This window comes from Schistocerca gregaria, chromosome 9 (assembly GCF_023897955.1).
Source record: "Schistocerca gregaria isolate iqSchGreg1 chromosome 9, iqSchGreg1.2, whole genome shotgun sequence".
In the NCBI taxonomy this organism is placed as follows: Eukaryota; Metazoa; Arthropoda; class Insecta; order Orthoptera; family Acrididae; genus Schistocerca; species Schistocerca gregaria.
The window spans coordinates 217,899,312-217,926,224 of record NC_064928.1 but is presented as its reverse complement, the minus strand read 5'-3'; the positions used below and the strand labels follow the sequence as shown (position 1 = coordinate 217,926,224).

At 40.5% G+C, this 26,913-nt stretch overlaps 1 protein-coding gene and 7 non-coding genes across 11 annotated transcripts in view; 1 reads left to right on the top strand and 7 right to left on the bottom strand.

The window, feature by feature from the left end:
- The window catches only part of LOC126291999 (beta-1,4-glucuronyltransferase 1-like), a 92,456-nt gene extending 65,659 nt beyond the window's left edge, over positions 1-26,797 (top strand). For all 4 annotated transcript variants that reach the window (XM_049985780.1, XM_049985779.1, XM_049985781.1 and 1 more), the window contains one exon: positions 16,843-26,797. In XM_049985780.1, the coding sequence (XP_049841737.1) occupies positions 16,843-17,037 (195 nt within the window). In that variant the 3' untranslated portion in view covers positions 17,038-26,797. The remainder of the gene's footprint in view (positions 1-16,842) is intronic.
- Positions 7,295-7,371, bottom strand: Trnas-cga (transfer RNA serine (anticodon CGA)). The gene has a single exon. It is a non-coding gene; the product is annotated as a tRNA-Ser (tRNA).
- Positions 7,595-7,671, bottom strand: Trnas-cga (transfer RNA serine (anticodon CGA)). Its single transcript has one exon. It is a non-coding gene; the product is annotated as a tRNA-Ser (tRNA).
- Positions 7,895-7,971, bottom strand: Trnas-cga (transfer RNA serine (anticodon CGA)). Its single transcript has one exon. It is a non-coding gene; the product is annotated as a tRNA-Ser (tRNA).
- Positions 8,195-8,271, bottom strand: Trnas-cga (transfer RNA serine (anticodon CGA)). The gene has a single exon. It is a non-coding gene; the product is annotated as a tRNA-Ser (tRNA).
- Positions 8,495-8,571, bottom strand: Trnas-cga (transfer RNA serine (anticodon CGA)). Its single transcript has one exon. It is a non-coding gene; the product is annotated as a tRNA-Ser (tRNA).
- Positions 8,795-8,871, bottom strand: Trnas-cga (transfer RNA serine (anticodon CGA)). Its single transcript has one exon. It is a non-coding gene; the product is annotated as a tRNA-Ser (tRNA).
- On the bottom strand, positions 9,098-9,172 carry Trnal-caa (transfer RNA leucine (anticodon CAA)). The gene has a single exon. It is a non-coding gene; the product is annotated as a tRNA-Leu (tRNA).
- Positions 26,798-26,913: the final 116 nt, after the last annotated feature.

Genomic DNA, 26,913 nt, shown 5'->3' with positions numbered 1-26,913 from the left:
AGTCATGTGTTATTCAATATGTCCTTCTCTAAACTTCTAATCTGTGTAGTGTGCCAATCACTCACAGCTCTGTTCCCTTTTCCCAATTGTTTAACCTCCTTTACTGTGTCATTCATACTTTGAATGTCTTCCTCATCAGCAGAACCAAATATTGTTTCTATAAGCCAGTCTCCAGGGTCAATCCGACCCAACTTCCTTCCTGTAAGTGGAATAACCCCCAGTATAGGAGTCAGCTCACTCCTTAATGTCTTGTATGCTCTGTGTGCTCTCTCACATACCTTGGCATATCATTACCTTTCCGTTCCCTGATGGAATTTGTCAAATGCTTTTCCAATCTTCCCACCTCGTTACATATCTCCCACATGTTGAATACCACCTGTATCACCCAGCAATGACAGATGATCACTACATCTTCCTGCATGGCAAACAGCACTCCCCCTTCCAGGTGCCGGTTCCGTAACACTTCCATCCCGATGAACACCGGTAATCCCACTATGAATAGGTTCATCTCGCCTGCTCTGCATCTCACCTATGGACAGGAATACCTTTCACTTTCCTCCCCCTTTAATTCAGTGCTGCTCCACAGCTGCTTATAGTAATTACACTCAATGTATACCTTCCCTTAAAAAAGTATTAAGTGACTATCCTCCATTAATCTACATGGGTCCCTTGTTACCACTTCATTCATGGCCTCTTGTTTACCTTCTGATTACCTTCCTCTGCACTTTACACTTCCGGTCTGCATCTCCTATCTCTGGAATAACTTCTGGACTCCCTTCAAAAGATTGCAACCACCCTTCATGCACAGTTGTCATTCTCATCAGCAATTGAATCATGACATTTACTGGTGATGTAGTCTTTACCAGTTGGTACGGTTCCTGATACTTTGCAGAAAACTTCTTTGCTTCCCTTCAGCATATACAAAGTTGATAGTGTCACCCACTGACCGACCTTATGCTGTGGCATTCTTGATGTACAGGCCACTGTTGCTTGCTGTTTCTCCAGTGCTCGTGTATTTGCCCTCCATATTCTATTCCAGATTTCCCTAATCACTCTGGAAAATTCCTTAACAGACTCTCTAGTCTTCCCTTTCTTTGTTTTCTATATGTTGAGAGGTTGATGGCATTCTGTGACCACATACTACTTCATATGGTGATACTCCTGTATTCGTAGGCTGTTTTGGGATGTAGGCAGAGACAACATATTTCAAATAAACGTCCCAGTTGGTGTGATGCAAGTCAACATAGTAATCAAGCATCTTCCCGATTTTCCTATGAACTCTATCAGTTCTTCCATTGGCTTGTGGATGGAAGGAACTCATCCGTAACCTCTTCACATTCAATAACCTACACAATTCCTTGAATAGATCTGACATAAATTTTGTTCCCTGGTCTGTTAATATTGTTTCAGGCACTCCAAATTTCAATATCCAGTTATTCACAAGTGCTTGTGCCACTGTGGCTGCCAACGGGTTTGGCATTGTGACCATTTCTATGTGTCTTAAAAAATGATCTATCATTGTGAGAATGTACTTATTCCGTGTGAATGTTTTATTGAGTGGACCTAAAACATCAATCCCCAAAGATTCGAATGGTGCTAATGCTTCAGGTAACCTCTGCAATGGTTCTCTTGTTCAACACAAATCTGCTCTCTGCACACACTGTATATAATTCTACACATACTGATTTACATCCATCTGCCTATTCCTCCTCCGATACATACTGCTTCCATTGGTAGATCTGCAACCTCCATGACGTGCTAACATATTATCATGAGTTTCTTGTAACACACTATTGCTATGCTGGTATCACCACCTGCAATACTGATTTAGTTTCTTTGTATCCATCCTGCATACATAACTGTGTTTCCTTAAAATACTGCTTACATTCGTCATCCGCTCTCATTACATCTTTCCATTCTGTATGCTCTTTACTGCAAATATGTAATAAAGTGACTTTCCTACTTGAGCTATCCGCATATCTGTGCTTCTTCCCAGCTTTATGTATAACTTCGAAATCAAATTCACTGAGTCATACGGCCCATCACATCAACGTAATAGAAGGGTCCTTTAACCCCAACAACAATTTTAATGTTTTATGATTTGTTAGTATCTAGAATTTTTACTGGACAGATAACATTAGAAGTATGTAATTCCATAAATAAGGCATAATATCTCTTTCTCCCTCGTGCAATCATTTCTTTCTCCAGAATTTAGTTGTCTTGATGCATAAGCTACCAGATGCTCAACACCTTCTACCTCTAGTGACAACACACAAGCAAGTGCATGATTTGATTCATCATATAATAAAACAATTGTTCTCAGCCAGTTTGGCAGCCAAGCAAACTTCACCCAGTACAATAGATGAGTCGCCCATCTTTGCAGGAGGAGAAAGAAAAAAAAAAATCTGCTGTTGGTATCATTCAAAGGGTATTATTACTATGAAATAAAAAAGTATTGCACAGTTTGGGGAATCAGTTTTGTAGTTATTATTGTTCAAACACATTTACATTAACACATTTGTCTGAACAGGAGGAGGAAAGATGAATTATGTCATACAAAAGACAAATATTAATTTTACGCTGATGGTCCTGCTCATCACTCCATTCATCTGAAGTGCTACTGATACCATTTTATGATTTTTTTTAAATCCATAAGTTCTTTTCTTATTATATTAACATATTCCACAGTCAGACTATTATATCTGCTCTTAAAAAAATTCTTGTAAACAAGAAAAATAAGTAAAAAATACTGTTGTGTGTCTATACCCTACATACTCAGCAAGCCAGCATATGACGCATAGTGTTCCCTTTCGTGCTCGCCTTTCAAGTAGAATGAGGGTAAAAAATTTCTGTCACATACACCTCCATCTGTTACATATGCTTCCACACTAGTCCTAATGTCTCTCATATTATCTTTGGGTGGTATGATTTTACAATCTAATAATATTTTGGTTGGGTTCTGATTATTTGGTTATTGTAGTTCACTTCATGTAATTGTTTCAAAATAGTTCTTTTAAAATCAAAGTTGATGGCTGATGAACAGCTGCACCATGTGGAAGGTGTGCCAGTTAGGCAGTTTATGACTGGGATAATTTGTCAAAACTGATAGGAGAAGATCATTGAAGTCAGATTGTGTAGGTTGAAACAGATCACTAATACACCATGCCATAATTTGATAATGAGAGTGGAAATCCCAGTTATTCTCACCAATGATTTAAAATGCATATAAGATAATTTTAAGTTTCACCATGTATGTCTAGTGAGACATTTATTCCATTTCAATCATATATTCACAATTAATTAAAACTGATAAGGTAGGGTACTCAGACACAATATTTTTTCACATCTGTATGCTCCCAAGTAATTTCCTCCTTTTATGATGATCCATACAAACCTGTGATGATAGCCCTGTGAACAATTCCATGGAACACAGAAGATCACTACTGCACTAACACTCTGACTGACCGAAGCTTACACAGTGAAAATGTGACCTGCTACAGAGCCCTCCATAGGAACAGATAACTTTGAAATAGCAAATGTTGCTGGCACCTTTCTTTGCTTGCAATTTAATGATTGAAGACCAGAACAGTTTATCATTTCATTGTTGTTTTGTTATAGGATAGGCTCACAATTGAATTACAGTTAGAAAATTGCTCTTTGATTAACGACACACGCAGGAAGGTCTTATGTACATGCATGTTAAATGACTTGATATTGAATGTACGCAACACTCCAGAGTATTGCCAACAGTGCTTTTCCTATGTTTAATTGTGTGGCTCAGAACTGGATCTCTCTTTTTCCTGTATTATTAATTTTCTTCTCCACTCGAGCATAGCTCAAGGAAAACCAGGCAAAACCTGAGCTATAACTCTTGAGTTACACAATTGATACAATATTTACTAATTGTGAAAAGCGGTTTGGGGGCACTTGAAGTACAGTACATTAATATAAATTGATAAAAGAAAATGTCCGGCCCCGGTAGCTTAGTGGTCAGTGCGACAGAACGTCAATCCTAAAGGCCCGGGTTCGATTCCCGGCTGGGTCGGAGATTTTCTCCACTCAGGGACTGGGAGTTGTGTTGTCCTAATCATCATCATTTCATCCCCATCGACACGCAAGTCGCCAAAGTGGCGTCAAATCGAAAGACTTGCACCCGACAAACAGTTTACCCGACGGGAGGCCATAGTCACACGACATTTACATTTACATAAAAGAAAATCACAACACAAAAAATAATTGCTGTAGAGTAATGGAATTCCGTGAATACATTTTCTCACAACATATGTAAGTGATTAAAATTCCAAGATAATGTTTTAACGTGAACACGAGTTAGACCCGTGCAAATGTGAAATGCTGGTACATTAATAACTGGTGTAACTGCCAGAACGTTGAATGCAAGTATGCAAAAATGCATGCATTTTGTTGTACAGGTGCCAGATGTTAGTATGTGGTGTGGGCTTCGAGGCGTGTTGCACTTCATCAGTCAATACAGGGACAGTTAATGCTGTTTGTGCAAGATGCTGGAGCTGTCATCCGATGATGTCCTGTATGTGTTCAGTTGGAGACAGATCTGGTGATTGAGCAGGCTAATGCAACATGTCAATGCTCTGTAGAGAATGTTAAGTTACAGCAGCGGTATGTGGGTGAGTGTTACCCTGTTGGAAAACAACCCCCGGAATGCTGTCAATGAAAGGCAGCACGACAGGTCAAATCATCCGATTGATGTGCAAATTTGCAGTCAGGGTGTGGGGATAACCAGGAGAATGCTCTTGCTGTCATACAAAATCACACCCCAGATGATGTCTAGCATGCAGGCAGGTTGGTTGCAGGCTCTCAGCTGGCCTTCCCTTTACCAACCCATGGCCATCACTGGCAGTGAGGCAGAGCCAGCTTTCATTAAAAAGCTCAACAGACCTCCACCCAGCCGTACAATGAGCTCTAACTTGACAACACTGAAGTAGCAAATGCTGGTGGTATGGAATCAGTGAAATGCATGCACACTGCAGGTTGCATGTCTTGGATCTGACCTTGAAGTAACCGATTTGTAACAGTTCACTGTGTCATCGCGGTGCCAGCTGCTGCTCAAATTGCTTCTGCAGATGCAGTACAGTGCACCAATCTTATCAGGTCACATATTTCTTTAAGTCATTATGGAGATGGTTCAGTTACATCTCACTTGAGCATTTATTTAATTTCTCGATCAACAGCATATCTCCTCACTCGTTGAATGGAAGAGAGATGATGACAGTCTCTGTGCTTCTACATGTACATCTACATCCATACTCCGCAACCCTCCTGACGGTGTGTGGCGGAGGGTACCCTGAGTACCTCTATCGGTTCTCCCTTCTATTCCAGTCTCGTATTGTACATGGAAAGAAGGATTGTTGGTATGCTTCTGTGTGGGCTCTAATCTCTCTGATTTTATCCTCATGGTCTCTTCTCGAGATACTCGTAGGAGGGAGCAATATACTGTTTGACTCTTCGGTGAAGGTATGTTCTCGAAACTTCAACAAAAGCCTGTACCGAGCTACTGAGCGTCTCTCCTGCAGAGTCTTCCACTGGAGTTTATCTGTCATCTCCGTAACGCTTTTGCGCTTACTAAATGATCCTGTAACAAAGCGTGCTGCTCTCCGTTGGATCTTCTCTGCCTCTTCTATCAACCATATCTGGTACGGATGCCACACTGCTGATCAATATTCAAGCAGTGGGCGAACAAGCGTACTGTAACCTACTTCCTTTGTTTTCGGATTGCATTTCCTTAGGACTCTTCCAATGAATCTCAGTCTGGCATCTGCTTTACCGACGATTAGTTTTATATGGTCATTCCATTTTAAATCACTCCTAATGTGTACTTCCAGATAATTTATGGAATTAACTGCTTCAAGTTGCTGACCTCCTATATTGTAGCTAAATGATAAAGGATCTTCCTTTCTATGTATTCACAGCACATTAGACTTGTCTACATTGATATTCAATTGCCATTCCCTGCACCATGCGTCAATTCGCTGCAGATCCTCCTGTATTTCAGTACAATTTTCCATTGTTACAACCTCTCGATAAACCACAGCATCATCTGCAAAAAACCTCAGTGAACTTCGGATGTCATCCACAAGTATATTGTGAATGGCAACGGTCCTATGACACTCCCCTGCAGCACACCTGAAATCACTCTCACTCCGGAAGACTTCTTTCCATTGAGAATGACATGCTGCATTCTGTTATCTAGGAACTCTTCAATCCAATCATACAATTGGTCTGATAGTCCATATGCTCTTACTTTGTCCATTAAACGACTGTGTGGAACTGTGCTTGTGACACTGCACTGGATTCTGAGACTTCATATTAAATTTGCTCATGTAGAGCCGGAATGTTTGTTGTTTTGGGCAGTGGTCTTTTGAATGTATTGATATCTTTATCCAACCACTTAGTCCTTATTCCCTGTCAGTATTTGCTGAATAAATGTACCAAAACTGGAATGTTGTTGCTCATGAGGTGGAACAAAAGTCGACTATTGCACCCTTGTTCCTCAGAAGGCCCAGCCCAAGTTTGAAATGACTAAGAAGTTGCTTCCAATTCTACGTTTCCCAGCGTGACGTTGAGCTGTGTCTGGAGTCTTCCACTCCATGATCGTCATCCTGCAGTTCCGATAGTATGACTATTATTTTTACAGGAAATTGGCTCTGTCCAATTTTGTTTTGAACACTGCTGTCCCAAAAGCATTAAGCGATGCACTTGCGTCTAAAATCACACGTAACATCAATTCCTTCTACTTTGTCATGTATTGCAGATTGTGGCACAGACAAATTACTAAATTTGCAGGGGTTAGCATTTTGCACTAGCTCTTCTAACTGTGCCATTGTTGTACCTTAGCATTTTCATTTCATGGCCATAGCCCTCTTTAGTGCAGATTGAGGCACAACACGATTATTCAGAATGATATTTTCACTCTGCAGCGGAGTGTGCGCTGATATGAAACTTCCTGGCAGATTAAAACTGTGTGCCCGACCGAGACTCAAACTCGGGTCCTTTGCCTTTCGCGGGCAAGTGCTCTACCAACTGAGCTACCGAAGCACGACTCACGTCCGGTACTCACAGCTTTACTTCTGCCAGTATCCGTCTCCTACCTTCCAAACTTTACAGAAGCTCTTCTGCGAAACATGCAGAACTAGCACTCCTGAAAGAAAGGATACTGTGGAGACATGGCTTAGCCACAGCCTGGGGGATGTTTCCAGAATGATATTTTCACTCTGCAGCGGAGTGTGCGCTGATATGAAACTTCCTGGCAGATTAAAACTGCGAGCCCGACCGAGACTCGAACTCGGGACCTTTGCCTTTCGCGGGCAAGTGCTCTACCAACTGAGCTACCGAAGCACGACTCACGCCCGGTACTCACAGCTTTACTTCTGCCAGTATCCGTCTCCTACCTTCCAAACTTTACAGAAGCTCTTCTGCGAAACATGCAGAACTAGCACTCCTGAAAGAAAGGATACTGTGGAGACATGGCTTAGCCACAGCCTGGGGGATGTTTCCAGAATGATATTTTCACTCTGCAGCGGAGTGTGCGCTGATATGAAACTTCCTGGCAGATAAAAACTGCGAGCCCGACCGAGACTCGAACTCGGGACCTTTGCCTTTCGCGGGCAAGTGCTCTACCAACTGAGCTACCGAAGCACGACTCACGCCCGGTACTCACAGCTTTACTTCTGCCAGTATCCGTCAACTACCTTCCAAACTTTACAGAAGCTCTTCTGCGAAACATGCAGAACTAGCACTCCTGAAAGAAAGGATACTGTGGAGACATGGCTTAGCCACAGCCTGGGGGATGTTTCCAGAATGATATTTTCACTCTGCAGCGGAGTGTGCGCTGATATGAAACTTCCTGGCAGATTAAAACTGCGAGCCCGACCGAGACTCGAACTCGGGACCTTTGCCTTTCGCGGGCAAGTGCTCTACCAACTGAGCTACCGAAGCACGACTCACGCCCGGTACTCACAGCTTTACTTCTGCCAGTATCCGTCTCCTACCTTCCAAACTTTACAGAAGCTCTTCTGCGAAACATGCAGAACTAGCACTCCTGAAAGAAAGGATACTGTGGAGACATGGCTTAGCCACAGCCTGGGGGATGTTTCCAGAATGATATTTTCACTCTGCAGCGGAGTGTGCGCTGATATGAAACTTCCTGGCAGATTAAAACTGCGAGCCCGACCGAGACTCGAACTCGGGACCTTTGCCTTTCGCGGGCAAGTGCTCTACCAACTGAGCTACCGAAGCACGACTCACGCCCGGTACTCACAGCTTTACTTCTGCCAGTATCCGTCTCCTACCTTCCAAACTTTACAGAAGCTCTTCTGCGAAACATGCAGAACTAGCACTCCTGAAAGAAAGGATACTGTGGAGACATGGCTTAGCCACAGCCTGGGGGATGTTTCCAGAATGATATTTTCACTCTGCAGCGGAGTGTGCGCTGATATGAAACTTCCTGGCAGATTAAAACTGCGAGCCCGACCGAGACTCGAACTCGGGACCTTTGCCTTTCGCGGGCAAGTGCTCTACCAACTGAGCTACCGAAGCATGACTCACGCCCGGTACTCACAGCTTTACTTCTGCCAGTATCCGTCTCCTACCTTCCAAACTTTACAGAAGCTCTTCTGCGAAACATGCAGAACTAGCACTCCTGAAAGAAAGGATACTGTGGAGACATGGCTTAGCCACAGCCTGGGGGATGTTTCCAGAATGATATTTTCACTCTGCAGCGGAGTGTGCGCTGATATGAAACTTCCTGGCAGATTAAAACTGCGAGCCCGACCGAGACTCGAACTCGGGACCTTTGCCTTTCGCGGGCAAGTGCTCTACCAACTGAGCTACCGAAGCACGACTCACGCCCGGTACTCACAGCTTTACTTCTGCCAGTATCCGTCTCCTACCTTCCAAACTTTACAGAAGCTCTTCTGCGAAACATGCAGAACTAGCACTCCTGAAAGAAAGGATACTGTGGAGACATGGTTTAGCCACAGCCTGGGGGATGTTTCCAGAATGATATTTTCACTCTGCAGCGGAGTGTGCGCTGATATGAAAATACCTGGCAGATTAAAACTGTGTGCCCGACCGAGACTCGAACTCGGGACCTTTGCCTTTTGCGGGCAAGTGCTCTACCAACTGAGCTACCGAAGCACGACTCACGCCGGTACTCACAGCTTTACTTCTGCCAGTATCCGTCTCCCACCTTCCAAACTTTACAGAAGCTCTTCTGCGAAACATGCAGAACTAGCACTCCTGAAAGAAAGGATACTGTGGAGACATGGCTTAGCCACAGCCTGGGGGATGTTTCCGGAATGATATTTTCACTCTGCAGCGGAGTGTGCGCTGATATGAAACTTCCTGGCAGATTAAAACTGTGTGCCCGACCGAGACTCAAACTCGGGACCTTTGCCTTTCGCGGGCAAGTGCTCTACCAACTGAGCTACCGAAGCACGACTCACACCCGGTACTCACAGCTTTACTTCTGCCAGTATCCGTCTCCTACCTTCCAAACTTTACAGAAGCTCTTCTGCGAAACATGCAGAACTAGCACTCCTGAAAGAAAGGATACTGTGGAGACATGGCTTAGCCACAGCCTGGGGGATGTTTCCAGAATGATATTTTCACTCTGCAGCGGAGTGTGCGCTGATATGAAACTTCCTGGCAGATTAAAACTGTGTGCCCGACCGAGACTCGAACTCGGGACCTTTGCCTTTCGCGGGCAAGTGCTCTACCAACTGAGCTACCGAAGCACGACTCACGCCCGGTACTCACAGCTTTACTTCTGCCAGTATCCGTCTCCTACCTTCCAAACTTTACAGAAGCTCTTCTGCGAAACATGTTTCCAGAATGATATTTTCACTCTGCAGCGGAGTGTGCGCTGATATGAAACTTCCTGGCAGATTAAAACTGTGTGCCCGACCGAGACTCGAACTCGGGACCTTTGCCTTTCGCGGGCAAGTGCTCTACCAACTGAGCTACTGAAGCACGACTCACACCCGGTACTCACAGCTTTACTTCTGCCAATATCCGTCTCCTACCTTCCAAACTTTACAGAAGCTCTTCTGCGAAACATGCAGAATGGTGGTTTGCTACTCTGCCATTTATTGTTAGTGCTCGGAATTTGATAACCTAGGTTGTAGTAACACCAGCTTAGAGGCAAGGATAAACAACTGTACCATACATCACAGCCAAGCAGAAATTGAAATTTATCGCAGCTAACACCAAAAGATTTCAGAATGAGATTAAAACTGTGTGCCCGACCGAGACTCGAACTCAGGACCTTTGCCTTTCGCAGGCAAGTGCTCTACCATCTGAGCTACCTAAGCACGACTCATGCCCGGCACTCACAGCTTTACTTCTGCCAGTATCTTGTCTCCTACCTTCCAAGATTAGTATGGCTCATAAAATCGGTAAATTTTTGGTTTATATATGAATGAGGTTGTTTAACCTGGTAAATACGTAACATAACATTGTTCATAAAATTAGCGCATTTTGAGTTGACATGTGAATGAGGTTTGTTAACAGGGAAAACGCACACAATTCTATGTGCAGAAATAAGATATAAATATTTAAACACAGGTAACTGCTATCTGATTTATTTGGTACATATCACATTTAACAATCACATTTGTAAAAACAGGTGCTCATGTCTTTGAAAAAAATGTGTGATTTTCATGGGTATGAACAGTTCAGAATATTTGGAATGTTTCTAAATGTGCAGTAGTTGTTTAGTAAAACATTTACACATTTTAAAATAATATTTTTATATAAAAACACTGAGACATTCACATCACAGTCAGTTGTACCTTCACAATTTTCTGTTACCAATATAAGTTCAAGAGCATATTCATTGATGGTTTGTGGATGATTACTTAAGCTCAGAAAAATTCTCTCGTTTTCAGGTATCAACATATTTCTTAAAATCATATATGTTAGTAAATGCACTGGTGTTTCAGTGGAATATTTCAAACTTCCCCTACTTAAGTTTGTAAGTACACAGTTTAACTGAGGAATCGACATATCAGCCCTAAGTAAAAATTGTTTGCAATCATCGCAGTTTAATCTTTTAAAAAGTGAGTGACAATACTAACTTGCAGTGTTTGTCAGTAAGACAATGCTGGAAGTACATCACCGAGATTTGTGTTACTTTTAATTCTCCAGAAAACCTAACTGTGGGTCTGTAGCTGCAGTAACTGTGATAAAAAATGCTTGTATCATCTGGTATATCCTCAACAATGATTCTTTTAGTATGATCAGGGGGTATCTCAATGTAAGACAATAATTGATATTAAAAAAAAGATGCTGTGACTTAACAAATGGGAAAGCGCTGGTAGATAGACACAATAAAAAATACACACACACACACACACACACACACACATACACACACACAAATATCAAGCTTTTGCAACCCATAGTTGCTTCATCAGGAAAGAGGGAAGGAGAGGGAAAGACGAAAGGACGTGGGTTTTAAGGGAGAGTGTAAGGAGTCATTCCAATCCTGCAATCCTGCAAGTTGCCTGTATTGACTAAATCTGGATTGTAGAACATCTGTCTGAGATTTTCCAGGCAATTGGTAGTCCCAGTTCAGCTCTTTAATGCAATTATCTGCAGGCTGAAGTATGCCTTGAGTGGTATGTCTGAGAGCAATATAAGCTTGTGGGGATAATTTTCTTGTCTCAGCACTTAAATTTTGCCAGTACTCTAACCATATCAAGAAGTCAGTGAGGAACATTTTCACTCATCTAAAGTTTTGTCTATGGGGTGTTGTTGGAGTGTGCTGTTGATCCTAATACCTTTGGAGGCAGTTTTCACATTTGAAACATTCCACCATGAAATGATGACCTGCAAAAAATCAGCTATTTCTTTTCCATATCTTAAATTGTGTTGGTCAGTTAATATGATAAGACTATTTGCTACGTGTTCATTGAATATTTTGCACACTTACTGAATATTCTACCTTTCGAAACTTCTTGGTTGGAGGGCTTTCACTGACATACCATAGCTATGTTTCATGTATTCATTTCTTTCAATTTCAAAGACTGCCCTGAGAGATTTGAATGAAGCAGTTTTAATATGAGACAATTCATTGAAACTGAGATACACAAAATCTAGTCCTTCATTTTGTTTGGTTTAAACAATTATTTCTGACACTTTAAACAGATGAGCAGAATAGAAAATGTGAAACACAGTTTTTCATTTGATGAAGTTTGACAATAATGTGTTTTCAGTTCTGATAGAATTAAAAGGAAAGGTGTCACTTTACTGTTTATAGAATTCTTACCAGTGACTACAGTTAATACTAACATACCAATTGCACATACAATTATTGGTGGCAGATTTCTTCTACTCTACCAATGAATTTTTTAGTAGAACCAATTGATATAAGTATAATTGAAAAAGTCAGATTGATGAGAGTGTAGAGGGATATTGAAATATTTTTTCAATAGGTCCTATACAAAATGGTACTCGTGGTTTTGGAATAAGTAAACAATTTTTCATTGAAGAGCTAATAACAAACTTGACGTAAAACATGTAAAAGTAGAGGTTGCATGTTTCACTCGCACAGAAATGCATTCTTGTTGTGCATTCTGACCAATTCCAGCCCGTTGATATGCAGCAGCTTCCTTAGTTAACTGTTGCATGCTGATCTGCACACTTCTAGTGTTCTTGTTTCCTGTGTACAGCAAGGCACCACAGTCTTACCACAGGTGTAGGGAAAGTTCTTTCACAATCAGTCATGTATGGTTACGTGCAGTGCTTTTAAACTTTTGTCAGAAGAGGCTAGAAAAAATTGCATTGAAAACTGTGCTTGAGAATGCTACAGGAGCCACTAGCTATTCCAGTTGCTCAATACAGAGAATAAATTAGAAGAGGAAACATAGCTGAAATTACTTACCACGGCAGGCAGCTTCCCGTTTTGAGAACTCTCCTTGCTATGTAGTGTACATGCACATATGATTCAAGCTCAAAATAACTCTTCAAGATATGTTTATAGACTGGGCAGTATATACACTCCTGGCAATTGAAATAAGAACACCGTGAATTCATTGTCCCAGGAAGGGGAAGCTTTATTGACACATTCCTGGGGTCAGATACATCACATGATCACACTGACAGAACCACAGGCACATAGACACAGGCAACAGAGCATGCACAATGTCGGCACTAGTACAGTGTATATCTACCTTTCGCAGCAATGCAGGCTGCTATTCTCCCATGGAGACGATCATAGAGATGCTGGATGTAGTCCTGTGGAACGGCTTGCCATGCCATTTCCACCTGGCGCCTCAGTTGGACCAGCATTCGTGCTGGACGTGCAGACCGCGTGAGACGACGCTTCATCCAGTCCCAAACATGCTCAGTGGGGGACAGATCCGGAGATCTTGCTGGCCAGGGTAGTTGACTTAACACCTTCTAGAGCACGTTGGGTGGCACGGGATACATGCGGATGTGCATTGTCCTGTTGGAACAGCAAGTTCCCTTGCCGGTCTAGGAATAGGAGAACGATGGGTTCGATGACGGTTTGGATGTACCGTGCACTATTCAGTGTCCCCTCGACGATCACCAGAGGTGTACGGCCAGTGTAGGAGATCTCTCCCCACACCATGATGCCGGGTGTTGGCCCTGTGTGCCTCGGTCGTATGCAGTCCTGATTGTGGCGCTCACCTGCACGGCGCCAAACACGCATACGACCATCATTGGCACTAAGGCAGAAGCGACTCTCATCGCTGAAGACGACACGTCTCCATTCGTCCCTCCATTCACGCCTGTCGCGACACCACTGGAGGCGGGCTGCACGATGTTGGAGCGTGAGCGGAAGACGGCCTACCAGTGTGCAGGACCGTAGCCCAGCTTCATGGAGACGGTTGCGAATGGTCCTCGCCGATACCCCAGGAGCAACAGTGTCCCTAATTTGCTGGGAAGTGGTGGTGCGGTCCCCTACGGCACTGTGTAGGATCCTACGGTCTTGGCGTGCATCCGTGCGTCGCTGCGGTCCGGTCCCAGGTCAACGGGCATGTGCACCTTCCACCGACCACTGGCGACAACATCGATGTACTGTGGACACCTCACGCCCCACGTGTTGAGCAATTCGGCGGTACGTCCACCCGGCCTCCCGCATGCCCACTATACGCCCTCGCTCAAAGTCCGTCAACTGCACATACGGTTCACGTCCACGCTGTCGCGGCATGCTACCAGTGTTAAAGACTGGGATGGAGCTCCATATGCCACGGCAAACTGGCTGACACTGACGGCGGCGGTGCACAAATGCTGCGCAGCTAGCGCCATTCGACGGCCAACACCGCGGTTCCTGGTGTGTCCGCTGTGCCGTGCATGTGATCATTGCTTGTACAGCCCTCTCGCAGTGTCCGGAGCAAGTATGGTGGGTCTGACACACCGGTGTCAATGTGTTCTTTTTTCCATTTCCAGGAGTGTACAAGCCACACTTTTCAGCATGTCCTCATTGTTGCTGTTGATTCTTACCTTGAACCAAGTAAGGTGACAATGGTTCAACACACGGCATAAGCATTTGGGGGGACTGGCGTTCAAACCCCCATTTGGCCATCGAGGTTTAGCTTCCTTGTGGTTTCTCTGTTCCTTTGCAAAGTACAAGGTGATTCATTACTCCTCTTTCACTTGTGCTGTGTTCTTATGACCTCGTCTTTGACATGACATTAAACACTGAATGCCCACCTTTGTTTCTTTCCTTCTTTCTTTCTCGTGATGGACAGTGGGCAGTAGCATGCATTCTCTCTTCCCGTAACCCCCTGCTGTAAATGGGGGTGCCAGATCTTGTAGCAGTTTTCTTTAGCTGTTGAAATGCCTTGTATATTAACTGACATGATTGTTAATTGTGTCCTTGAAAAAGACTAGTCTGAAAGGATCAGCTGATAGGTGCTTCTGATTCATTCTCCAATGTTGCCCAAGGTACTCCCAGTTGCTGTTTTTATTTCATTCATGTATCAGCAGTGTATTGACACCATCGACCGTTAGCTAAGGTTAACTGAACTCCACACTGTGATTGAAAATTTTGAGCTAACCAGGCTCATCACCATTTTTGTTCAGTACTGTAGGTTCTGCATTGACACAACACAGCCAGTGGAGCTTAGAGAAAAACAATCTCTCTCAAAGAAGTGTACTGGCCCCAATCCTGTTCACTATACTTACAAATGACCAACTTATGTCAACCCCCTCCCCCCAGGAGTTTCTCATCTGCTGATGATCTCATACTTGACACAAAGAGCAACGACTTTGAATCAGTGGAAAACATGTTCACTAATGGCTCTTGGACAATTGTCAAGGTACTGCGGTGCAAACCAGTTTAAATCAAATCCATATAATGCACAGGTATGTGCTCTCCATTTGAGAAACTGGGAAGCCACTATAAAACCAAGTGTCTAGCCAAAGGTTCAGTTATAGAACAACGTTATACTCCATAATTCCTAGGAATGACACTTCGGATAGATATACAAGAAGTATTGCATGAACAACAAATTGAAAGTTCCCACCAGCTACAGTGTCATTAGAAAACAGGTTGGTTCATACTGGTATACCCAAGCCAAAACAGATTGAAATTCTGCAACAGAACTTTGTTATTTCACTGTAGAATATGCCTTTCCTGTTTGATATAACTCATGACTGTTAACAATCTACTACAGCTGTGTGCCTCTATCACCTTATAGGAATAGCTCCACCTTATGTTCAAAGAGAAATAGCTGCAAACAAGGAAAGAAAGAAAATGCAGCAGGAAGCAACTCGTCTATGACATGGAAATGTAGTACATGTGCAATGACTGAAACCAGGAAGAGCTTTTCAGAACATCAGATGTGCACACAACCACAAATGAAATAGCAAGGTAACAATTGTGGAAAGCTAAGGACATCTTCCTCCTAGTTGGAAAAGAGTATGTGAAACTCTGGTTATGAAAACGGATGGAAGTTCTGGAACAGACTGAGTCCAGCATGGCCAGGTCTAGGGTTAATACAGTAAGATGGGGCTACAGCAAAGAAAACAATGTCAAGTGCAATTGTGGAGAAGATCATACAGTTAAACACAACTTTATATTGGATATTAGAAGCATTAGAAAATCATCTTGACACTGATGAACGGTAGTCCACTAATGAACACAACATTATCTTTCTGTGAAAGTTTGATACTCTGACAATATAGTGATATTTCTACACCCCCGTTCCTCCATCCACCACCCATCCCACTGCTCTTCGTAAAACAGATTATTCTGCCATGTATTCGATATGGACAGTTCTCATATGAAAACGGTGATGCTTAGGACCACAAACATTATTCTATTTATCTGATTGTTATTCAGTGGCCTGAAAAGATTCACAGTAAAGCATAATACTTATGAGAGACTGTGAAAATTTTTCACACTGAAAGTCTGGATTGTGTGTCTGTTCCAGACATAGATGTGGGACTTCATTTTGCAATCCATTTCTTTCATGCTTTATTTGGATAATCAAATCATGCTAAAACTGCTTTCCTCCTTGAGTGCATTACAGCTTACAATGAGGTGCTATTAATGTGTGCAGCTTTTCCATAGCCCACTATTGTTGGTCAACAATGTACTTTACTTTGTTTTTCAGCAAGCAGATATTATTTATTTGCTGTCAGGTACCTTCCACTGATAGCCAGCTGGACTCAACACACTATAAATAATATCAAACAGAAATATTCATATAAGAGCACATGGCCCTTACAGACTCAGTGATTATGTAACTATTAAGCTCTGATAACCTTATCACAATATTAACAGAATAGTTTCTGCGATGACTAATCGGTGTTAGTCTTCTTTTTCTTTTACAGGTGTGCGAGTTGCATGTTGCAGGCTACAAATTTTCTGTCCTGAATAATGGATTCCTTGTACATAGAGGTTTGAAAACAGCCAATTCATTCCACACTAGCAAGGACATTGAACAGGAACGAAATAGGATGCTGTTCCGGCAGTTCAAGATAGAACTGAAAGACAAGTACCCAGAGTCATCTCGCCGCTGTTACTGATGTTAATAATTAATTCCAGCTATGTGGAAAGTTTTCAAAAACAGTGGTGCTGCTGAATGAATATTGCTCTTTAGTACAAGCACATATACAAGATGGTTGTAATTTGAAGGCAGCTACAGAAATTTACATACCTTAAGAATCATTTAACTTTTTAAGTATGTTATTGCGCAAAGCTCATTTTTTTTTTAAACTAATTGTTACCATAGTCATGTATGAATCAGTTTTGTGTACCTGAGTTTTGAACATCTAAAGACATTATACTATTAGTTACAAAAAACTCCATGTTATTCGTATAAAAGACTGTCTCTCTACGATATTATATAAGTACAATTTTTATATTCACTTGACTTGAAGTATTGTTAAGTTTTTAAGCTATATTATTCCACATATTGACACCAAATGCTACAATGTATTATTAATTTGTACAATATAACATCCCTCTGAGCACTAGGTAATTCTGTACCATAAAAATGCATCTGATGTTAGCTCATCAATTAGGGATAGCTTTTCAAAGTGTAATGTAGCTCTGCTGTCAAAAGGCTTAATATTTTTAAATTGATATAGCACTACAATCTCAGAGACATAGCTCATTTATTAACTGCTTGTTGAGTAGTAATTTGATTCTGTTAGTTATTTTAAAAAATATGACTAGTTTTTCAAAAAAAAAGCTTTAGATTGATGAAGGAAACAGTACGCAAAGCAAGAGATAATCATATTTATATGGATAATTTTTTTAAGTAAACTAATATGAAGTTTTAGCAATAATTCTAGTCACTTATAATATCTTTCTTTCTCAGAGAATACATATGCTTGTGGAGCACTTGTAGGAAGTCCCTCACGCATTCTCTAGTAAGTTCATACAAAAATGCTCAAGAGACGATATTTGTAGCATTGTTCCCAATAATCATTTTTTGTCAAAGTCTCTGGTCTAGTTATCATTGGTTTCCTGTAGTTAAAAAATTCTTCAGTTGTCTTTTTTTTTTTTTTTTTTTTTTTTTTTTTTTTTTTTTTTTTTTTTTTTTTAAAAAAAAGCTCTTGACACTTTCTTTTGTCGCATTGTGTGAATTAGTGTGTCATCTTATTACTAAGAAGCAGGTGTATTATCAGTATCTCACAGTACCGTGTACGTTATCTTGAGAACTCCTCACAATAACATGTCCTGTGGTCACTAACTGGTGTCATATATTTAAAAATATGTCCATACAAACACTGAGTAGCTGTTTTTCATATTGGTGGATTCTGCATTTTTGAAACTTCTTTTATATATTGCATGGCACCTGTTTGCTCATGCCCAGTGTTCTTTGCCAGTGTGTGATAATTTCAACCTTGAATCTTCTGATATCCCTACTTGGTTGCAGATAAAGCTGTTACGGTAATTTTGTCTTTATTTATTGTGCCCAGCTAAAGAGTGTGTTTGAATTTACTTAGAATTGTTTTTCTTCTTTTTCCCAGCCTCTTTTCATTCATTCACTGTATTCATTTTTATATTCTTCTGTCTGCTCAAATGTTGTAAGGTAAGCTGCTCAGTTAATTTGTATTTATGAATTGCGATTCTAAATTTCATTCTATTGTGAATGATTTCTTTTTTTCATCAGTAAGGTTAAGTTCAAAATTTTCTACATATTTGACTGGCATCTGTCATCTCTGCGCCCTGATCTGATGGTATATCTGATTCCCCCTCCCCTTATAGATCTTCTGTGATTCAGTTTAAGTCATAATATTTTCCCGAGCATTTTCCTTTCTTGTTTTTCTATGAGTTTTTATTTGAGATCTGCCAGTAGTTGTTATTTATACCTTCAGTTTCATTTCAGTGTTTCCTAATCACCTTTCCTTTATCTAAATTGGACAGTAGTGGTGATAATTAATCCACTTATCTGACCTCAATTTTGATTTAGAACAGTTCATCAACTTCTTCCAAAAGGGTAACTTTTGATGTTGTGTTGCTCAAGACTTGTTGGATCAGTTCTCTATGAAAGTCCTCTAGTACATCAAACTGTGTTTGCCCATACATAATCGTAAGCTTTTTTGAACTCGATATATGTAACAACTGTGTGTTTAGTGTCTCGTAACTTCATGTGACATCTACACTCATGTACCGGTATGTATAGTATTCTCTCTCTGGCAAAAAAAAGGTAAAGCATATTATAAAAATGACTTTGTGCTTTGTGAATCAATGTTAGTGAACTCCAGGCATGTAAATTGTTTGTATGGCATCCAAATGTATCAGATTGCCTTATAGCACAACAGGACAAGAAGTGGTCAACTTTCTCAATTAAATTATTGCACCTCTCTCTCTTCCTCCCAGTCAAAATTCACATTAGCCCACGTATCTGTCATTAATTTTGACTAGATAGCCAGGAGCAGCAACTTCTGACACTCTATATCTTTCAACAAGGTGAAACAGTGCATTGAACCAGTCCTGTCCATGGATGAGTTATCACATCCAAGTGCCAAGCAGCTACTAAATTCTAGTTTGGGGAGGTATATTTAACTTGTTTATCAGACTTATTATGACCAGCAACCACAAGATATTTCCATTTTTTAAGCTCTATAAACTTTTCCCGTATCTTCTTCTTCTTCTTCTGTTATTTTCAAATGTGTAATTTAATCACTACAACTTTTTCAAACTCCACGTGGAGTAACTCAAAACTTACTGACCACTCCTTCTACCTTAAGATAATGACATGCACATTGCAAAGAATTCCTTCATGAAGAGAGAGACACATCAGATCAGATCTTTCAGTTTATTCCGTGACTTCCTGATCAGGCTAACCAGCCTAAGACCTTCTTTCTTCAATGTCAAGAATTCTGCCATGTCTCTGTATACTATTTCATACAAAACCAAAGTAAACAGTAACGCTAATGGCTTCTGCCACCTACTAAAGACTGAAAGCCCCCTATATTGCCGTTTGATCCCTTGACTATTGACCGACTTTCTTAATTCATCCTTTTGTGTGAATCCTTCCACTTGATCCATTGTGATCAAGAAGCACCTTCTTCAGGGTTTTAAATGGATTGTCTTGTTTAATCAAAGAGTAGTCCACTGAAGCTCACTGTCATATTTTATTTTAATAACAGCAGCTTGTGATAATTCTCATAGTTGAAACTTGACTTTCTGGTAGATGAAATTGGTCATTTGAAAGTTGATCAAATTTCATGGCTATGCCATTTATATGTGATACCTCACATAGTGGTGTTAGGTGTAAATATGGCCAAACAGTACATTCCCCAACATCGCATCAAAGATGGCAGATGAGATTATGTAGTTATGTGCTTGGCACTGTGTCTGCTGGATCTGAATTGGCTTGTGATATTGGCTAAGAAGTGAGTGATGTATTTTGTGCCCCCCTTTCACTCAGTATTACCTCCTCCTCCAAAATACAACTCTTAATAGTAATACTATGTTGCTTAGAAGGATAAGCCAGCAATTAAAATGTGTCAGAAGCTGCTTACTGATAATATCTTCTTCTTTTTTTATTCTTGTTTTGCACTCCAAGCATTATTCCTGTGCCTGTTATAGTGCCCCTCTCTTCCTTAATCTTCCCAGGTTTATTCAGCCTACCTGATATTAATTTCTGATATTGTAGGGTAGTCTGCCACCCTGGGCAGTGTTCTACCAATTATGCACTACCATTTGTGGAAATTGCAACACCAAGAAGGAAACGCATGAATTCAATTAATTTAATACCACAGGTTAGGTACATGACAAGTAACAAATGATTACCTTTTCAAAACTGTACATGTCCTTTGAGCCCTACTATTCAGTATATCTTGTGGCCACCATGTGCTGCAATTAGAGCTGCTATACACAATAGTATTCAATCAATAAGGTTCTGAATACATTCCTGTGGGATTTCCCTCCACGCAGTTTGTACCCGAGCTCGCAATTCCGTCCGTGACACCAACTACTGGAGGACCGTGATGCACCAGGTGCTGACCAAACATATCCCAGACAGGCGACATGTCTAGCGAACTTGCAGGCCAGGGAATCAATGGTACCCATAGCTGTTTGAAGAAGGCCTGTACATTCCCCACAATATGTGGGCGGGCATTGTCCTGTTGAAATGTGGCCTGTGGAGGTGCCTGAAGCAGAGGCAGTACCTCAGGCTCCACAACCTCCTTTAGGTACTAATTGCTGTTCAAAATGCCCGCAATACGAACGAGGCAAGATCGGTTGTTGTAACCTGTGGCGCTCCAAACCATCACACCTGAGGTTTGTCCACTATGCCGCTCCACAAAGCAGCCCTCCAGATTGGGCTCACCACACGTACTGTCAGACACATAAGTGGCCATCACTGTACGACATATTGAAGCAGTACTCGTGCGAAAAGGTTACATGTTGCCAATCAGCACCCTAGTGACGGGTGTTCGCGTGCCCGTTGCAGTCAGAGGAGCTTGTAGTTTCTGGACAATGGAAGCCGACATAATGGCATGCGTGCAACCAGCCCAACCTGCTGTAGACGGCGACGAACCATTGATGCAGACAAGTTCACACCTGTTGCAGTGCTTCAGCGATGAGCCGATACTGTGGATGACGCTGTACAGCCCGTAATGGCCATGTGGACAAGATGAGGATCATCCCATGCTGTGGTCATGTTCCACGGTCCAGTTCCCGCTCGGCAGTGCATACGACCTTCCTCTATCCTCCGCTTCCACACACGCATCACTTTTGTAGCAGCATGCCTTGTGCGAGCTAGATTGTCACAGTATGACAACTCTGTTTCCGGCAGACTGATCATTCTGCCCCGTTCGAACTCGCTCACAAGCCGATATGGCTCCCTTTGGTGTCGACGAGGCATCCTGGAACTCATTGTGTTGTTTCCACCTTGTGTGACAGCTCTGCACCGAATGCACTAGGCGCAACAACAACGCTGTCGGACCGACACGAGAGGGCTCAGCTTGGCCTATGTGTACCCCATCTCGCTGCAGAACGTATCGCATATTGCTTGTACACCCGTTGCAATTCCACCAAGTGTGGCGCTATTTGAGTAATTCCCTCTTGTTTTTGCACTTTTCACAAATGGCCATTCTGGTATTGTAGGATAGCCTGCCACCTTTGCCTTGTATGGACAGTGCTCTAACAATTATAGTTTACATTGTTGACACCTCACAACATGACTCAAAAGTTTGAACTTGTCACTTGTTACCATTTGCTGTATTTACAAAACTTGTACAAGTGTGTAAGGGGACACACTCGCCCTCTGTAAAAGGCTGATAATAAAATTAAGCTGCCATTCCTTAATACATCACAAAAAATTAATGATGTGGAGTTAAGACAATATATGAGATAGAATAATTAGACAGCATATATCTATGCCTTTGTATCCATTTATTTGGTTCATTTCAACCTTTTAATGTCATGGTTGTGTTGTTCAGTACGTCTCCTTTCCTCCCATGTGTCTTTGCATGTGTAAACAAAAATGTTAATAAATTGTTGGCTGAATTGAATACCTTTCAAGCCATAATAAGGAAAATACACAACTGAGTAGTAAAGGATAAAGTGGAGGTTGTAGAGGTTGTAGGACTGTCAGAATAAAGCCTCCTCCCCAATTTACATAACTATGTCTTCTTCCATTATGGCTTCTGTAAGACCACACGTAGCTGCTTCATGGAATGCATTTTCTTCTTCTTCTTCTTCTTGCAGAAAATCTTAATTTTTTTACTTCTGTTCTTATTATGCCTCTCTACTACAAGTTTGATGTCAACATATTTCTTATTTTTGGAAAAGATTTTCTTGCTATTGCCAGTTTGCATTTTATGTTCTCTTTTGCATTTTATGTTCTCTATACTTCTTCCATTATCAGTTATTTTGTGCCCAAATAGCACAACTTGCCTACCACTTCTCAGCCCTCAGTTCCTAATCTAATTCCCTCTGCATCACATGATTTAGTTCCACTACACTCCAATTAATCTTGTTTCAATTTTGTGGACATTCATTTTATAACCACTTTTCAAGACTCTATCCATTCCATTCAACTGAACTTACCAAGCCCTTTGCTACCTTTACAGAATAACAATGTTATCAGCAAATGTGAAAGTTTTTTTTCTGCTCCTTGACCTCTTAAATTCATTTCCCGGCATTCTTCTTCGTTTCCTTTTCGGTTTTCTGTATGTACATACATGTTTCATTGTCAAACAGGGCCACTCATGGTTGCACAGACTGTGACCTAGTTGTGAATAAAGACATTGATCCAGGAAGTACAGAATTATTTTCTTTATTTCCAGTCAGTGAATTTTTTGTGATCACTGACTTGAATTAAAGAAACTCACTCATGGCTATTGGTTGTTCAGCCTTTTTGTACTATATAGGAGGCAAAGCTGTTAAAACATAAAGTTGTTGAAATATTTTTTTTTTTATTTTTGCCTCAAAATTTGGTCTTCCTCCACCACTCTACCTCCAACAAACCCCTTCCCTCCACCAATTTTCAGCATCCTAGTTTGGCTCTCAATGTTGTAATATTAATGTAGCTCATCCTATCATTAATTCAAACAATGGAAAATCCTAGATGGGCTTTACCATTAATTCAAAAAAATGTTCAAATGTGTGTGAAATCTTATGGTACTTAACTGCTAAGGTCATCAGTCTCTACGCTTACACACAACTTAACCTAAATTATGCTAAGGACAAATACACACACCCATGCCCAAGGGAGGACTCGAACCTCCGCCGGGACCAGCCGCACAATCCATGACTGCAGCGCCTTAGACCACTCGGCTAATCCCGCACGGCTAACATTAATTCAGTTTCATTCTAAGACTGGTAGTTTATATGAAGGTTATTATGCATTTTTTCATTAATCCTTGAACACAGTGTTATATTTTTGTTACAAAATTAGAGACAATGTTTCCTGATTTGTAACTGTAACCAAACAAACATGAAGTGTAGTATCTCTTTTAGAGCCTCCAAAATACCCACTATGCAACACCAGTTTTCACATTTAGTAGTCATAAGATTTAAATTCCCATCTAGTCATGCTGATATAGGTTTCCCATTGTTTCTTGTAGCAACACAAGGAAAATGATGGGATGCTTCTTTCTTAGAGGACACTTCTGATTTCCATCCCATCTCTGTTTCTAGTATTAACCGATAATCATCCTCCTTCCAACACCAGTATGGTCAATGAAGCATAAAAAGTGGGCAAATTGTTTCTTGAACTGCTCTCTCCCACTGTGAAAATTTTTTATTGTACTGAGTTAGAACGCAAACGGTGCAAAAATGACAACTGACAACTTTTTTAAGAGACATTTGGCCCCATGTCATAGGTACCTGCCACTGTTGATAGGCTCATAATAAATTTGTCTCTCATGGTGATGACTAAAGATTATGCTATCAACAGAAATCTGTGGGCACTATTTTGAATGGAAAATATTTTTCATTGAGAATGTGTGGAGGCAGGAGTCGGAATTGGGTGTGGTTTCTGAGATGGTAAGGTATGTAATATTGCCCAAATCAGGAATATTATTTTAATGTCGTTGGATAAAACTGTGCCTATGGGAGATGTGAATAATGAAGATGATCATTATGTAATCTGTTGTACTTTTACTGTAGCTAGTCAATTTTAGAAGCCTCAGTGTGCTGGTAACTTATGTTTATGGGATTCTAGGATTTTTATGTATTCAGTGTGTCACAATTTCCTATGGCAATAAGCAGTTTTCAATTCCAATGAACTGCAAGTATATATTAAGACAGGGTTCTGAGATTGCAGAATTCGAATTTACAATCAGTCCTAAATAATAAAGATTCCGCAGTAATAACATCATTTCCTTACAATTCGATATTATGAGTACTGCAATGTGCCTAGCAATAAACAAACTCCAAAACTGTTTGCACCTAATTTCAGCTGTGTTCAAAACCAGGAATTAAGCAAACTCATTAACATTGTACTTTGTAAATTACAGTCTTTAGTACAACTGCTGCACACCCAAGCTTGTTTTGGCAGTGAACCGTATGAAAATTTACTTACACAGATAACAACATTTTAATGAGTATGTGTAAAAGTAACATGCAGCTCATTGCCTCTGTGGTCATTGTCAAATAGCTTTGATAGCTGATAAGGCTTACTAGACTGCATTTGAGTGAGTCTAGACAGAATACTGCTCTTTCAACAATTATTTGTTACTCTCTGTACCAACAACAGGCAAAAAAAGATCTCACCAAATTCTGCTTTCTCTTCTGGCTCTCTTATGTGCAGGAAGCTGTGTGTTGCTTCAAACGCCGAGAAAGCTTTGATGCTGTTATTATTAGTTCAGTGGATGTCAGTGAACATAAGAAAATTGTGGAATAACAGTTTCACATGTCAGTAATACTGTAATCAGTGGGCTACCTTATTGGCTATTTTAAGGTAAATAATTTTGTAAAATTCTGTCTTAAGATTAAAACGGGACTTGTTCTTGCTCCACTCAGCATTTTTAGACACACATATTGTAGCAGATTGTAGTACTGGGATTGAAACTACAAAATAATAGTTGTACAAATAATTTGTGTCTTGTTATTTACATAGTGAGGGTTAATTTAAGTGAATTGTTTAAAATCTGTTAGCGCCCAATGGAAATTATTTTTGTGCACAGTTTATGGGCATTGTTGGAGTACAGGCTTTTATCAGTTTTAGGTCAGTTGTGTGTGGAATCTTACACAGTTAAATGTAGTTTTACAATGACAAACAGTCACAGATAACTCTAACCTACACGATCTGCACTGAAATTTACAGTGTTCCCAAAGAATTTATTAAGTCAAATATTTCTTTGTAACTCATTTGCAATAGTTATACATTTATGTTTAGTTTCTAATAATGTGCAGTTTAATGATTTTGGATATTCATTTAGGATTTGAAAGTGTAATGGTAAGTCTTGTTTTGTATATTTTATCTCACTCTGTGAGCCTACCATGAAAGTTTTTGTCATTTAGCATAAACATTTTATAGGGAAAAAATACCAAAGTTTTGCAGTACCTTGTTGTATATCTGTAGTTTTATGAAAATGTGAAGGCCTGAAGACAATGAAATGCTAAACTTATTAACAAGCATTTTGAAGGCTCTGTGTATGCTAGAAATTATTGTAAAGTGAATGTGATTTGTAGGAGAGTTGTCTCTGTATAATGCTCATATAAATTTGAAGCAGTTGTTATTTTTTTAACAAAACAATAATACATTATGTACTATAGGATTGTATAGTGTAACGTTAAGACTGACCTATCCATTATGTGTTTGTCAAATCCAAAGATTTTTAAGGCTACCTTTATTATAGTAAATTTAGTTTTCTATCTTTATGATTCTTACATATCACTTTCTTTTGTATTCTAGCCAACACTACTGCTAATTATAAAACATGAACTGTAGCACAGAATGAGATTAATACAGTTAACTGATACAAAATATTCTGAGAGATTCAAAATTTCCCTTTTAGTCTGAAGAAAATTTATTCCTGCTGAGATACTCTGTTGCACTAACCAAAATCCTTTGCATTTACTCTTAGAGGAAATGAATTATCCATGTGAGTAGTTAATACTGCTTGGTCATACTTCTTCCACCCTCTTCCACCCAATCAGCCCTGTAAGTTCACTGGTTTCAGCAAAGTGAGTGAAATGTAATTTTATTTCTTTCATTACATTTTTTCCAGCTGACTTAATTCTTGTACGAAATGTGACATATTTGTGTGTAACATCCAATATACATGCACTTTTTTAAGTTAATTGTTACAGTAATTTATTTTCTACTCAGCTTTTACTGTGTGTAATTTTTACAAATAAAAGGGTTGATTTTTATATTTGTCATTTACTTGTGAATGATCATAAATATGCCTTTCACCACTATGTGCGCAGAGCTATTATACATTTTAGGTGCAATCTCCCAAATTATGCATACTATAATTTCTTGAGCA